This window comes from Malaclemys terrapin, chromosome 5 (genome assembly GCF_027887155.1).
Source record: "Malaclemys terrapin pileata isolate rMalTer1 chromosome 5, rMalTer1.hap1, whole genome shotgun sequence".
NCBI classification, from domain to species: domain Eukaryota; kingdom Metazoa; phylum Chordata; order Testudines; family Emydidae; genus Malaclemys; species Malaclemys terrapin.
The window spans coordinates 62675327-62691905 of record NC_071509.1 but is presented as its reverse complement, the minus strand read 5'-3'; the positions used below and the strand labels follow the sequence as shown (position 1 = coordinate 62691905).

Genomic DNA, 16579 nt, shown 5'->3' with positions numbered 1-16579 from the left:
CGTTAGCAACTGGATAAGATGCATTTAACTGGAAACACTGCAACAATAATTGAAAGCACAATTGATACACGTCTTCTCTTTTGTCCTCCCAGGTTAACTTATTAATAACACTTTTCAACTACCTAAAAGGTTGGTACAAGGAGGAGGGAGAAGAATTCTTCTTCTTAACCTCTGAGAATAGGACAAAAAGCAATGGGCTTAAATTGCAGCAATGGAGGTTTAGGTTGGACATTAGAAAAAACTTCCTAACTGACAGGGTAGTTAAGCTCTGGGATAAATTGCCTAAGGAGGTTGTGGAATCTCCATCATTGGAGATTTTTAAGAACAGGTTAGACAACACCTGTCAAGGATGATCTAGATAATACTTACTTCTGCCCTGAGTGCAGAAGACTGGATGAGATTCTAGTTCTTTGATTAAGTTGCTGCCTTTCTCTAAAGGTAAAAAAATTTACAAGTTTCCTACCTACTCCTCTCAGTGCAAAATTTAGCTGATTTAGGCTTCGTCTATACAACCAACTTATGTTGATATAACTACGTCACTCAGGGATGTGGAAATCCACACCCCGAGTGATGCAGTTATACTGAGTGAACTTATGGTGTAGACAGTGCTATGTCAACAAGAAGGCTCCTCCTGTCGACATAGCTACCACCTCTCCGGAAGGTGGAGGACCTACACCAGGGATCGGCAGCCTTTCAGAAGTGGTGTGCCGAGTCTTCATTTATTCACTCTAATTGAAGGTTTCACATGCCAGTAATACATTTTAACGTTTTTAGAAGGTCTCTTTCTATAAGTCTATAATATATAACTAAACTATTGTCGTATGTAAAGTAAATAATTTTCAAAATGTTTAAGAAGCTTCATTTAAAATTAAATTAAAATGCAGAGCCCCCCGGACCAGTGGCCAGGACCCAGGCAGTGTGAGTGCCACTGAAAATCAGCTCATGTGCCACCTTCGGCACGCGTGCCATAGGTTGCCTACCCCGACCTACACCAACAAGAGAAGCTACCCCTTTAGCACAGGTAGCGTCTTCACTAAGCACTGCGGCTGCGCTACTGCAGCGCTGTAGATGTAGGCACGCCTTAAAAAGCTTGTTGATATCTGAACAAACTGTAAATGGTTCAAGAGAGGTAGTTAAGGAGGGACAGCTTTGAAAAAACCCTACTCTTCAGGGAAGATATTTAGAGCTTTGTGGGAGAAATATTTTTCTGTCACAGATTCCACACGTACAAAAAGAACTAAATATATTAAAAGAGAGATGTATTTTATAACTTTATTAGCTGATATTCTTTTTAGTGCTTCCCTCATTTTAAGATGTAGATTCCCTTCATAAGCATATAAACCACCCTGTGTGACCAGACAGATATGCTGATATAAGTCCACACTGTTAATTATAGGATTCAGGGAATTTGGGTCTGTTTGTCCATGTTCTGGGATTGTTCCAAGGTGGAAAGGAGCACTGATCCTATTTTAAGGACCATCACTTGGATGAAAATTCTGCCCCTTGATCACAGACTTGATCCTGCTTAGATATAGAAACATGTGTCCCAAGCATCTTTTAAAACAGTCTACTGAGAACACCCCAGTCCTGCAAAGATTTATACACATACTAAACTTTATGTACTGCAAGTAGTCCCATCAATGGGGCACTCAAACCAGAGGGGAACTGTTCAAATGTTTGGAAATTAAGAATTCAGGAAGGATGGATCTGGGGAGCCTCAGGACTGGCAGGGATGTTGGTGTCACCCTGCAAAGAGTAACTGGGTTGGTGAGAGTCAGGGTGAGATCTTATGCTTGCAGGCTGGCTACTGGTGTCAGGGAATTGAAATATATATGTACAGCACAAAGGCCCCCAAAGTTACAGAGCAGGCAGTGACAGAACTCCTTACTAGTCCCCAAAACAGAGTCGCATAGTCATTACAGAAGTTGCACTTCAATATCAGCGAACTGAGGTTCACACTCCAAATACTTGCTAAACAGACCCTAATGGAGTCAATTGTGGGGGGAGCAAAGTACAAGCTTAAAGTTTATGATTTTCTTTTGTTTATTTCGGGTTAAGAGAAGTATAACCAGGAAAGGGGGGAAATGAGCCAGAGAGAGTCCTTGGACACAATGGATAAAAAACAACTTAGGAGCTTATGTTTGCAATATAGTTTACCCCATAAGGGAAAATCAGTAGAGGATCTGAGAACCATGCTCACTGAGCATTTTAAGCAGAAGGAGGAGGGTACAGATGGAGATGAACCAGAGTTGGGACTAGGGTGACCAGACAGCAAGTGTGAAAAATCGGGACGGGGGTGGAGGGTAATAGGAGCCTATATAAGAAAAATACCCAAAAATCAGGACTGTCCCTATAAAAATCGGGACATCTGGTCACCCTAGTTGGGACACCAACCAGACCTTAATCCCCTGCAGGAATTGGTGCTCAGGTACAGCTGATTAAATTGCAGCTCCACAGGGACAAGGAGGCAGATGAGTACCAGGTGCAGATGGCTCAGACTCCAAGAGAAGGCAGTCATCAACAAGGCAGAGGAGCTGCAAATGGAATCGATCCACACAACCAAGGCTAACAAGGAGGCAGAGGAGCAGCCTGTGACAATGTGGTTCTGGCGGAACCCAACTGAGAGTGCCAACTCAGGACAAATTGCTCAAATAGGGCAGTTACAGCCCAAGGCTGGGGTTTTTTCACCTCTAAGGCAAACCAAACCAGCCAGACTAGGAGAACTTCGGTCTCACCCCACTGGCTAACCGCAAGTCTTACAAGCAATCTCCTTAGACACTCCAGTTTCCCCAGTATTACCACCAGTGCCACACGTTATGGGGACAAATGGTTATGAAAACCAATACCCCAGTAAAAGAAAAAAGGTTCTCCTGATCCCAAAGGACCAAGCCCCAGACCCAGGTCAATATACAAATCAGGTATTACCCACAAATCATGCTGCTGCCAATCCTTTAGAATCTAAAATCTAAAGGTTTATTCGTAAAAGGAAAAAGATAGAGATGAGAGTTAGGATTGGTTAAATGGAATCAATTACATACAGTAATGGCAAAGTTCTTGGTTCAGGCTTGCAGCAGCGATGGAATAAACTGCAGGTTCAAATCAAGTCTCTGGAATACATCCCCCGCTGGGATGGGTCCTCAGTCCTTTGTTCAAAGCTTCAGCTTGTAGCAAAGTTCCTCCAGAGGTATGAAGCAGGATTGAAGACAAGATGGAGATGAGGCATCAGCCTTATGTAGTCTTTCCCAGGTGTAAGATCACCTCTTTGTTCTTACTGTGGAAAATTACAGCAAGATGGAGTCTGGAGTCACATGGGCCAGTCCCTGCATACTTTGCTGAGTTACAAGGCGTATCTGCCTTCTCTCAATGGGTCCATTGTATAGCTGATGGTCCTTAATGGGTCATCAAGCAGGCTAGGCAGAGCTAATCTCAGCTTGTCTGGGATGTCACCCAGAAGCATAGCATAAGTTTGCCATACAGACAGTATAGAGCCAATATTCATAACTTCAACTACAAAACTGATACACACATATAGACAGCATAATCATAACCAGTAAACCATAACCTTGTCCTAGACACCCCATTTGACCCCCTTTATACCAGATTTGGGTGCCACCACAGGACCTTGGTTGCAACAATGATCTATACGGTCCCAGTTTATGTCAATAACGTCACACCCCCAACGCAAAATTGATGCAGGAAGGGATGACACAAACATCACTGACTGCATCCCAAGAGCTCCCCATCCTGGGTTCTGTCTCACTACAGCTAGTATTGGGTTAGAAGCCATACCAGTGTATAACAGAAATGGTTTATCAAAATCATGTTCAACCACATGATTGAACCTCTTTACAAACTCAAGGTAACACTTAGTTAGAACAATAGTGGATTGGATCTGCTCTGGCAGCATGGTTCCTGTATGTGCCATGTGATCTTGCCAAGAGCTAAAGAAAACAGCTACTTTATCCATACAAGCTCGGGCAAATGTTTGGAACCCCATTAACATCGAATAAATGCAGATATTAATGTTCTTCATAGTACAGGAATCTTGGCATTTAGCTATGAAAGCAATATGGTAGTGTGCCTCAGTCTTCCTTTTTATACCGCACATTAGGTCTGGAATGTCTTTTCCCCTGTGAAAAGTTCCAATATTGTTTACAGGCATTACCTGTGAAACCCCAGTGTAACAAGGCCTTTTAACATAATGTGTGTTTTCATGTATTCCTTTTAACATGTTCAAGGGATTCTCCCAAAGATTAGACACATTGTACATTTTTACAGTCTGTGGCAATAGCAACACATTCATTACAAACTTAAGCAATAACAACAAGTTCATTGCAAGTGTCCATCTGCAATTATGGTTGTCATGCCACCCCTTTGGCTTAATACCATTGGAGTTTGGGCATTTTAGGGTTAACCTGTGGCTTCCCTTTGCAAAATTTAGTTTTCTCTGTCCTCCTTGTCCTGCAGAATTAAACCCTGATTTCTCTTGCTTAACAGAATTCACTGGCTGATGGGGTGGGCCCTCTGTGCTAACAGCTATTAGCAAGTCCTCCCTTTCCCAGCCAGGCAAGTAATTTGCACTACCCCAGACCAGAGCCAGTCCACCAGTTTTCATATCCTTAACTGCTATAATTTCCAAGGCTGGACTCTGCCTTAAAGAGATACCACACAAATCCAAAGAGTCTGCGGGTGAGAGTTTGCTTGCTCTCCCCCGCATCCTCAAGCATTCAGCCATAAAACTGCTCTGCTCTGACACATCAGTAACCAAATCTGTCCTCAAACCCTGAAGCACAAACTGCTCGTTTAAAGAATCAGAAAGGAGACATTTCTGTTCCAACACCATTGTCTCCCCAACAAGTTGGCCCCACACAGCCACTTGGTTATAGGGCTGCCTCAATTCCTTAACAACTTTTACTTTCTCTGAGACCTTCTCAAAGCTACCCACACTGGATCTTTTAAAAGGACAGTCAGTGGATCCATTCACAACAGACAATTTCTGGCTGCTAGGAACTGAAACTTCCTTGATTAAATCACTCTCACACCCTTCAGTTGCAGGGAACTGCTTGCACCGAGTACCATGAGGATTCCTTTCTCCAGGAGCTTTTCTAAGCAGCAAATCACCCCTCACAGAAATTCTGCCCTTACCCTCTTCACCTAGGGCTTGCTCTAAAGGAACACTTTCCTGAGCAACAACAGGCTTTGTCTGGGTTTTACTTGCATTCAGGATCACCTTTGGCCCATCAGGCAGATCTCTACACAATTCCCTTTCAGGCAAACCCATAGACTTCCTAGATAAAAGGTTAGAAATACTTCCCTTCTCTTTGCCACACACAAGCTTAGGAATTTTTTTTTTTTTTTGCTACAAGTTGTTAAACTGTCCGTAGGTACCACAACCAAACTACCTTTTCGCTCTCCTTGTGCCCTGGCTAGGGTATCACCCTGATTAGACAGAGTTGTTACACCCTTCTCCAACCACACATGAGCAACAGGCAAAATACAAGCACCAGAATTTTCTGGTCTCTGGGATTTTGCTAAGACACTAACTGGATGCAACCTAGTTATGGTGCCATTCTCCCCAGCAGATGCAAACTTAGGACCATTCCCTTCCTGGGCTTTAGTTGAATCCAGAACCAACTCTGAGACAGCTAAATTACTCTCAACCATCACAGGCCGAAAGGCACCTTCTGTCTGCTCCACAGACAAAAAAGAGTTGGAGACGCATTTTCCTTTACTAGACATACGGTTTGGGATTTCATTTCCCTTGTCCCAGCAAACCGGGCTGTTCACAGACAACTGCTTGGAGACTGGGGTAGCTTCCTCCATAGGCAAGTTAATACCCCTGACAGACACAGGCACATTTCCTTCACTGTCGCTATTCTTCGCACAGGAAACAGATAAGGTATAGGGACACTCATCTTCCACTCTCCTTGCCTCCCCAAACTGCTGACTAGATAAAGCCATCAGTTCACAAGACTGCCTAGACTTATCCAAAATTTCCTTGTTCTCCTCTCCCTTCGCTTGATCTAATTCCAGATTTACTTCTGAGACATTAGATGGACATTCAGAAACTTCATTCACAGCCAAACAGCTACTTTCCAAGGACAAGCTTTTGGAGAAACCCTCCATAGGCACAACCTTAGGATCAATCCTCTCTTGTGCTTGGTTTGTATTAACTTGACTGACCATAGCTTTAATATCATTTCCAATCATGATATCCTTAGGGATTATGTTTTTTACTCCCACAACCATGGTGCCCTCCAAACCCTTCCATTTCAGGTGGATTTTAGCCAAAGGCACCCTGACAAAATACTTAGATAAGGCTACAACAGTTACATCTTCACCTGGCAAATAATCTTTCTTCCTGACAAGACTTGCTTTAACCAGAGTAATATCTGCTGCGGTGTCCCTCCATGCCATACACCTTACTCCATTCACTTCTGCACTGCTAATAAACTCTGCGTTATTTCCCCCATATTTAGCTTTAATGTGAGTTTTAAGGTCAAATTTTTCAGAGACCACAGAAACAGCATTTGCACACAGGGCACCAATGCTGGGCTCTGTGTGGCTTGCCTGTGAGTTTACAACAACAGGGTTAGCATTGGCCGTGGCATTTGGGGTTGCTGGTTTTGGGCTGCCCTTCAGTGTTGGGCAGTCTGGTCTCATGTGGCCCAGGATACCACAGTGATAGCATGTAACCTGTTCCGTCCTGGGATGTGAGTTCCTACCCTCCAGGCCCCCTTGAACTCCTTTAGAAGAGTCAGGTTTATTTTTAAATCCTTCCCTCCTCTTGAACTGGGGAGAATGGTGATTACTTTTCCCCGGGGTTTTACACCCTTCTCGAGCCCTGTTTTGGGTATGGGCATCCGCAATCTCTGCTGCCCGTAGGACTGACTCAGGGTCCCTGTCACACACAGCTGCTCTCACATTGTCAGGCACAATGTCTAAGAACTGTTCCAAAGTTATTAAATTCAGCAGTTTTTCAAAACTCCCATGAACCTTGGCTCCCACAACCCACTTTTTAACAAAACCCATCAGCTTATGAGCACATTCTACAAAAGTACAATCCTTAGACATTTTAAACTCTCTAAACTTAACTCTGTAAGATTCAGGAGTAACCTTGAATCGCCTTAACACAGAATCTTTAAACTGCCCATAATCCAAGGCTTCTTGTTCCCCCAAGTCATTAAATACCTCCCTGGCTTTTCCAGTCAGTCTGGTCAGCAGGACAGGCATTCGCTGACCCTCAGGGATCTGGTACAGATTGCAGAGGCGTTCAAAGGTAGACAAAAACTCCTCTATATCCTCAGTATCGTTGTAAATGGGACACATCCTTTCCCAGTTTTTCTCATGGCGGGGGGGAAGTGGAGTACCCGGTGGGGATGACTTTCTCCGCTCTTCCATTACTTGGAGCTGAAGTCTGGCCGTCTCCTGTTCAGCCACGAGCAGCTCTAGACGCCCCTTACGAGCTCTCTCTTCTCTCTCATCAGCCTCCTTCTCTCTCTCAGCAGCCTCCTTCTCTAATTCTGCTATTTTTTGCTTCTCCAGCAATCGAAGATCTGCTAGCCTCTGTTCATGCTCAAATTGCAGTTGACTTGTCACCCTTTGCATTCTAATTTTTTCTGCCTCTTCTGCAGCCTCAGGTAAGGGCTGTGCTCTTGCCCCCTGATCACTGGCTATTAACAGATTTCTCAGTTCTTGATTTGTAGCTTTCTTTCTAAAGCTTATCATCTTTTCTGAACACAAATTTTCCAGGGCTTTTTTGCCAAGTCCCTCATATGCTCTTTGCTCAGCCATTGCAGCAGCTCTTTAACCAACAAAACTCTCAATCCCAAAATTCAAATTTGGATAGTGTGGGGTTCTGACCCAAAGCTTAATTGACCTGGTTCTGTGGATCCAAGCACGACTACGCCACTGTGACAATGTGGTTCTGGCGGAACCCAACTGAGAGTGCCAACTCAGGACAAATTGCTCAAATAGGGCAGTTACAGCCCAAGGCTGGGGTTTTTTCACCTCTAAGGCAAACCAAACCAGCCAGACTAGGAGAACTTCGGTCTCACCCCACTGGCTAACCGCAAGTCTTACAAGCAATCTCCTTAGACACTCCAGTTTCCCAGTATTACCACCAGTGCCACACGTTATGGGGACAAATGGTTATGAAAACCAATACCCCAGTAAAAGAAAAAAGGTTCTCCTGATCCCAAAGGACCAAGCCCCAGACCCAGGTCAATATACAAATCAGGTATTACCCACAAATCATGCTGCTGCCAATCCTTTAGAATCTAAAATCTAAAGGTTTATTCGTAAAAGGAAAAAGATAGAGATGAGAGTTAGGATTGGTTAAATGGAATCAATTACATACAGTAATGGCAAAGTTCTTGGTTCAGGCTTGCAGCAGCGATGGAATAAACTGCAGGTTCAAATCAAGTCTCTGGAATACATCCCCCGCTGGGATGGGTCCTCAGTCCTTTGTTCAAAGCTTCAGCTTGTAGCAAAGTTCCTCCAGAGGTATAAGCAGGATTGAAGACAAGATGGAGATGAGGCATCAGCCTTATATAGTCTTTCCCAGGTGTAAGATCACCTCTTTGTTCTTACTGTGGAAAATTACAGCAAGATGGAGTCTGGAGTCACATGGGCCAGTCCCTGCATACTTTGCTGAGTTATAAGGCGTATCTGCCTTCTCTCAATGGGTCCATTGTATAGCTGATGGTCCTTAATGGGCCATCAAGCAGGCTAGGCAGAGCTAATCTCAGCTTGTCTGGGATGTCACCCAGAAGCATAGCATAAGTTTGCCATACAGACAGTATAGAGCCAATATTCATAACTTCAACTACAAAACTGATACACACATATAGACAGCATAATCATAACCAGTAAACCATAACCTTGTCCTAGACACCCCATTTGACCCCCTTTATACCAGATTTGGGTGCCACCACAGGACCTTGGTTGCAACAATGATCTATACGGTCCCAGTTTATGTCAATAACGTCACATTGACAAACGGCAGTGACTGAAGCAGAAGAGAGCGCACACAAGCGGAAAATGGAGACACAAGAAATGCAGCTCAGAGTACTGGAGCAGCAAAAAGGTATTCCACAACCCATGGGCAATCCCTACCGGAACTCTCTCAGCTGGGACAGACTGTGTCCACATTTTAAGAACTGCATACATGACTGCAAACTGCATAGAATATTTTACTGCTTTTGAAATATATGCCAGGGCAATGGCATCTCCATTGGGAAATGAATGTCAGTACTGGTTCCCAAAATTTCGGGTATAGCTTTCCAAGTCTTTACTGGCATGGGCCACGGGGGAGCCACAAACTATGATAAATATAAGGAAACTATATTGTCAAGGTTTCAACTTACTCCAGAATCATACCATGTTTACCAACCTAAAGACGCATGATAATATCAGTCATGAGGAGTTTATGCATAAAATGTGTGATTTTATGAAAAAATAGGTAAAATGTAAAAGGGCAGAATGGGATTATGGGAAATTGTTTGATTTGTTTACCCAAGAACATTTCTTTAATGCTTTCTCAGATGAAATCAGAGCTGCCATATGGGAAAAGTCTCCTGATAAAGTGCAGGTGGCTGCTTGGGCTGTTGATTTGCATGCTCAGGGCCAGAATGGGTATTGAACGAAAGCCCCAAAGGGAAGGGCAAAGGCCCTGTGTAAAAGTGAGTCCCCAAATTGTTCATGAAAACAAGGAGTGGGGAAGTGAGGCCAAATATATCCCAACAGGCACCCACCCAGTAATCCCAGTTACAACCCCCTGACCCAGGACAGGGGCCCAAGAAAATGTTGTATGTGTAACTCTACTAAGCTTTACATTGAGAGATATTGCCCCAAACCCAAACCCATCCTGCCCAAATTAACACAGCTCTGATGAGCTGAGGACACTGAGGGGGGTATACAGTCTGAACCCATGGAGGTACACAGGATGTTCATCCATTTTGGCCACTGGACATCTAGGAGTAGAGAGGATATTTGAAAGGCTTCTGGAAAATTCTCATTGGGATGGTATAAACCTAGAAGGAATACTGTCAGTCTTGTGACTTGTACCAAAAGTGGAAAAAGATTTTAGGTCTCTGCAAAGCCTCATTGCAACCATTACCTGTAATTGGAGAAGCATTCCATAGGGTTGGTATGGACATTACTGGTCCACTCCCTAAGCCAGTGGCTCTCAGCCTTTCGAGACTACTATACCCCTTTCAGGAGTCTGATTTGTCTCGCATACCCCCAAGTTTCACCTCACTTGAAAACCACTTGCTTAAAAAATCAGACCTAAAAATACAAAAGTGTCACAGCCCACTATTACTGAAATATAGCTCACATTCTCATTTTTACCACAGAATTATAAAATTAATCAATTGGAATATAAATATTGTATTTACATTTCAGCATATAGTATATAGAGCAGTATAAACAAGTTGTTGTTGGTATGAAATTTTAGTTTGTATTGATTTCGCTAGTGCTTTTTATGTGGAATGTTGGAAAAGTAGGTGAAATGTCTAGATGAGTTGATGTACCCTCTGGAAAACCTCTGTGTACCCCCAGGGGTTCACGTACCTCTGGTTAAAAAACACTGCCCTAAACCATCCAAAAAGCACCAGCAGATACCCAGAGGCAGTGGCCCTAGCTAATATAGAAGCAGAAACTGGCAAGTGCACTTGTTTCCATAATTAGTAGGGTGCATTTTCAAATAGAAATACTGCCAGATTGGGGGTCAAATTTCATGGCCCACATATTCTCTGAACTGTGGAAAATTAAAGTCTGCCCCATATCACCCAGAAACAAATGGGTTAGTTGAAAGATTTCATGGGACATTTAAATCCATGCTAGCAATATCTGTAGACAGGAAGGCAAAGGACTGGGGTGTGCTACTGCCTTCCCTATTGTTTGCTTACAGAAAGGTACCCCAAGAATTGACAGGGTTTTCCCCATTCAACCTCCGATACAGAAGGAAAGTCACAGGCCCCCTTAGATCTGGTCAGAAATTTGTGGGAAGGTAACACTGACTCTGAAGGGGAACAAGTGAATGAACTGGAATCTAAATTCAGGGCATAGCTAAAAACCAGTATGGAGCTAGTACTGCATAATCTTGAAAAAAGCCAAGCTGTACAAAAAGGGTGGTATGACAAAAAGCAAGGTGAAAGAGCCTTTGATGCAGGTGATTTGGTTCTGGTATTAGCCCCTCTATAAAGCATAAAATGCAGAACTCACAGGACGGTCCTCTGAGGAGATAGAGAGACTAAGGGTATGTCTACACTGGAAACTTCAAAGTGCTGCCACAGGAACGCTCCCGCAGCAGCTCTTTGAAGTGCGAGTGTGGTCGCGCGCGAGCGCTGGGAGAGAGGTCTCTCAGCGCTCCTGGTAATCCATCTCCACGAGGGGATTTGCTCCAAGAGCTGAGAGCGCAGCTCCCAGCGCTCGGAGCCTGTATACACTAGTGCTTTAAAGAGCTCAGATTTGCCGCGCTCAGGGTGGTGATTTTTCACACCCCTGATCCAGCAAGGTAGAGCGCTATAAAGTTTAAGTGTAGACAAGCCCTAAGTCAGTAGTTCTCAAACTTTTGTACTGGTGACCCCTTTCACATAGCAAGCCTATGAATTCGACCCCCCTTATAAATTAAAAACACTTTTTTATATATTTAACACCATTATAAATGCTGGAGGCAAAGTGGGGTTTAGGGTGGAGGCTGACAGCTCATGATTACCTCCCAGGTAATAGCCTCGTGACCCCCTGAGGGGTTCCAACCCCCAGTTTGAGAACCCCTGCCCTAAGTGAAAATGCTTGCAATGTATAGAAACCCTATAGTCAGAGTGTACCCCCAACTGTACATATTAACTGACTGAACATTTACTATAACAGAGAGGCTTATAGCAAATGTAATATGCTACACAGATGAGGACCACAAAGCATTGCCTCTCCTACATGTAATGTCTGAGAGTCAGGGGAAGACCCCTAAGAGTATGTCTATACAGCAAAGAAAAACTCCGGGCTGGCCCATCCCAGTCAACTTGGACTGGAACTGCAGGGCTGTTTCATTGCTGTGTAGACTTCCAGGCTTGGGTCAGAGCCCAGGCTCTAGGACCCTAGGATCCTGAATTCGTTACCAATTTTGAGCTTTCTGAGTTTAAGGTACTATCCTTCAAATTAATTAAATGCAGGAGCCACACTCTAAAAGCTGATCAAGCAGGTGCTACATGGGTTCTAGGAGTTTGCACTCCACTGTAGATGATATTACTATATTTAACAACACCTGGGAGTAACACAAAACACAGGTGGCAAGGGTGTGGAAAAGCCTCAGGGATGCAGGTCTCACAATCAAGGTGTCAAAGTGTACAGTTGGGCAGCAAATACCTCTTACCTGGGTCATTGGATAGGTGGAGGCCAAATCCACCCAGATCCCCTGAAATAAGAAACTACTGTGAATTGGCCTGTCCTTAAAACGAAAAAACAGGTTCAATCATTTATAGGTCTGGTTAACTATTACCGAAAATTTGTGGGCGGTTCCAGTGACATCGTTGCTCCTATCACAAGATTATACCAGAAAACAAAATCAGAAAAAGTGGCTTGGCCAGATGCCTATCAAAAGAGTTCTGATAACAGTAAAAGAAATGTTAACAAAGATGCCTGTTTTGGCCAGTCCAGGTTTTATAAATAAATAAATAAATAAATAGAAATTGTGTACTGATGCATCCAACACAGCCTCAGAGCTGTGTTAATGGAAATGGGAAGATAACAAGAAACGCTCATAGTTTTTTGCTCAGAAATGCAGTCTCCCACTGAACAGAATTACTCTAATAGAAAAATAGTGTTATGCTATTGCATGTGCTGTAAAACAACCCAGACCCTACCTCTTCAATAGGCAGATCAGAGTGTTAACAAATCATTCACTATTAGTATGGCTCCACAGAACAAAAACTTCAGATTGCTATGATGGAGTATAATTTTGCAGGCATATGATATGGAGATTAAACATATTGAGGGGTTGGAGAACAAGGCATGATGTCCTATCCAGAAAAGAGGGTGTAGTAGAAGTGAAGCTTACATCATGGTCAGTGACCAAAACTTCAGCATCAGACACATGGGGGAGTGAGAGTGAGAGTGAGAGTGAGAGTGAGAGGGAGAGGGAGAGGGAGAGGGAGAGGGAGAGAGTGTGTGTGTGTGTGTGTGTGTGTGTGTGTGTGTGTGTGTGACAATCGACTTGAGACACCCCAAAGGGAAAATATGTTTAAACCCCAAAAATGAGCAGTTAAACCAACTGATTTCCTAGCATACTATATTATTGTTATACCAAGTAAGGTCTTCTATGAAAGCATGTAATGTTCTGAATTTGATTAGTCGTTATGAGATATGTATACAGACTCAGGTTATGAATCAATGTATAGGTGTATATAGAAAACTGTACTCTGAATTTATACTCAAAAATCCACTACACCTCACAGCAGGGGGGTGAGCAATCAAGTGGGGAGAGGCACCTCCCAAGACAGGGATTTACACAAAACTTGCTTCAAGTAACGATCCATTGTCTTCTCCAGCTGGACAATGATAGACCATTAGAGTTAATAGGAAGACATTGAGACATCCAGGCTATCACATCAAAAGGGAATTTCCCCACTTCATATAAACTTAAGTCTCCATCGACTGAAAGAAAAGGAAAAAAAGGAAAAAGTCTTTCAAAAACAGGTTCGGGGCTGAGCTTGGTCTACACTACAGTTAGGTCCAGAGGCATAGCACTTAGGTCAATGTAGTTAGGTCAACGCAGTGTCAGTGGAGCCCCACACCGGGGGCTCTGGCTATCTATGCCCCACAATACCCCACTCTGACAGCCAGTGCAAGTGCTCCTCGTGAAGATGTGCACGGCCAACAGAAGGAGCTAGTGTGAATGTACAAAAAATATTTAATTACTGCGGTGGCCATATGTCTATATAACTTAAGTTGCCTTAATTTTGTAGTGTAGACTTGCCCTGAAGTTTTTTTATCTAGACCACGAGGGCCAGTCTTATGGCAAATGACTGTTCATGAATGCTGGATCCCTCCTGTAGCCAGAGGGTATGCTGAGAAACTAACTCAAGGCAATAGGTAACTTACATTAGAAAAGGGATTTTATTAAAGTGTAAAAGTTAAGATTGCATTTTTATATTTTTCTGTGCAACTTGCGTGCTTTCCCTCACTATTTTATCTTTGAATCTGTGGTTTTTCTATTAAATAAACTTTTTTTGTTTTTGTTTTTTTTTCCCCGAGCAGGTCTCAGATGCGCAAACTGTGTGGAGTATACCAAAGTAAGCTGGTATCTGGAAGGTGATTTTACACCTTGGGGGCTGTAACCAACCAGAGGGGGAAGATTCTGGGTGTCTGGTAATTAAGAACTTGGGGAGGATGTATTTGGGGGGACCTGGGACTGGAAGGCTGTTGGCATCACCTTGCAAGGAGTAATTAGGCTGGTGAGAGACATTTTGTGGGCTGGCTACTGATGTCAGGGAATTGAACCACAGCCACACAGCACAAAAGCCCCCAAGGTTACAGGGCAGGCAGTGACAGGACCCCTTATCAGTCTGGGGCAGTTCCTAAAACATCACATCACAGATATGATCCTACTTAGATAGGGAAACATGTATCACCAGGCATGTATCCTGCAAAGATTTATACACATGCTTAATTTTATATACAGCACATAGTCCCACTGAAGTCAATGAGACACTTATAGTGCGTAACATTAAGTACAAACGCATACTTACTTGGTATAACAATAATATAGTATGCTAGTACAAACGCATACTTACTTGGTATAACAATAATATAGTATGCTAGGAAATCAGTTGGTTTAACTGCTCATTTTGGGGGTTTAAACATATTTTCCCTTTAAGGATCAGGGCCTAAGATTGTGGCATCATCAACATACTTTCTACCCCCTCAAATGAATATATTTGTATATTGTATTTGCAAATACTTTCAAAACAAGCTCTAGCCCATTAAATTTTGATTTTTCACAGGTAATATGACCCACTATAATGACCTGGATTAGAGGTATTTTAAAGATATAAATCAGTATTTTAATTGTTACACGCATTGTCATTTAACTTCACTTTTCAAGTACACTGAATTAAGACATTTGAATCTTCCTGACCCTAAAAACCTCTAAAAAAGGGAGCCCCCTACCTCCCCTGTATAACTAGTGCTCCAATGAAGAAGAGAGAAATTGCATCTTGCGCAATAGCCAAGCTACATACTTTTTCTTGAATAAACAAAAGAGATGAAAATATACATAGATCAACTTTAGATATAAGCCTGTGCTCCCATTCTCACCTGGCTCCCCTCTACTACCAATTCTTGACCTGTTCTTCAGTGGTAAAGAAAACCATCCTAGAAGGTCAAACTGACAACACACTGCTTCCTTCCCCAGACCCAAAAAAGAGCTCTGTGTAGCTTGAAAGGTTGTACATTCCACCAAAAGAAGTTGGTCTAATAAAAGATATTACCTCACCCACCTTGTCTTGCTTATATCCTGGGACCAACACAGCTACAAAATTGCAAACAGACTGAAAGAAGATCTATCGTTGAACCAGCAGCATGGAACAAATAAGTGGCAGCAAAATCTGGCATGCATGTAGGTGTATACATTCTCAGTGTTGCAGGGGTTAAGATTTCTAATGAAGTTGTCTGAAGTTCCTGAGACTGTCAAACTGGAGATAAGATTAAGGAGAGTAAACAATCTACTGCAAAATACCTTGGATTTTTAGACAACCGAGGTCAAGATTGAAGGCAGGAGCTATGTTATCTGGCCTGTTAATCTCAACCATTGCTGGTGCCTCTCATCATATTGAGGAATATTATTGGTATGTTATAAAAACACACTGAGGAAACTTCATTAATCCCTTGGTGATTTCCTTATAACTCCTGGTGGAAGGAACCCTCACTTTGGGTTCTTATTAGTTTGAAGTGCAATTCTACCCTGACAAGTGGCATCTTCTCATTCTACAGAGCCACTCCCCATGTGTAGTCAGTGTTCTAGCTCCTCACTGCAGTGATACAAATATATTTTTCCTGCTTCTCACTCTTGTTAGTACTGCAGAAGCAGCAAAATGAAGCTGGATTATATTACCTTGTGTGCATCACCAACAAAAATCATTCATTGCAGCCCAGAAAACGGTGCATCTTACTTCCTCATTTATCTGCCACTCCACTTGCTTGCAGGGAGGAGCAGCCCCAAGAACCCAATCTCCTGATAATCCTAATACAACCAGGTGGGAAGGGTGGCTGACCCCTGACAACTCCTAGGGTTAGGCACACTCTGATCCTTAATAAAGAATCAGTCTTCCAAACAATTATAAAGGTTCTCTCGGCTTCCCTTGGTCCTAAGTTAAATACTAACAGAAGTACTCCAACAGGATTGCCATTGATCAAGGGAAAAGCACTGCAGAGGTACAGGCTGATTTAGAACAGCACAGTGATGGCATCAAGACTTTAAGGGATATCAAAGCTGGAAATACAAAATAAATGAAAGAGAAGTGAACCTCAAGCTCTCTCTCACACACACAGAGACATGCACACACAAAAGGCAAAGGTA

The 16579-nt window shown here is 43.0% G+C and overlaps 2 protein-coding genes across 9 annotated transcripts in view; both read right to left on the bottom strand.

Annotated features, from left to right (window-relative positions):
* IRF2 (interferon regulatory factor 2) overlaps positions 1-16579 on the bottom strand; it is a 73346-nt gene that overhangs the window by 42285 nt on the left and 14482 nt on the right. The window contains exon 1 of one of the 8 annotated variants that reach the window (XM_054029008.1): positions 3039-3125. The exons of the other annotated variants lie outside the window; for them this stretch is intronic. The gene's annotated coding sequence lies outside the window, so the exon portion shown is untranslated. Of the gene's footprint in view, positions 1-3038; positions 3126-16579 lie in introns of those variants that run through there. 8 annotated transcript variants of the gene reach the window in all.
* LOC128837688 (uncharacterized) lies at positions 3242-7809 on the bottom strand. The gene is made up of 2 exons (XM_054029012.1): positions 7192-7809; positions 3242-3271 (listed from the first exon to the last, which is right to left on the bottom strand). Exons 1-2 carry the CDS (start codon positions 7792-7794, stop codon positions 3269-3271), a joined length of 606 nt encoding a protein of 201 aa, XP_053884987.1. The 5' UTR covers positions 7795-7809; the 3' UTR covers positions 3242-3268.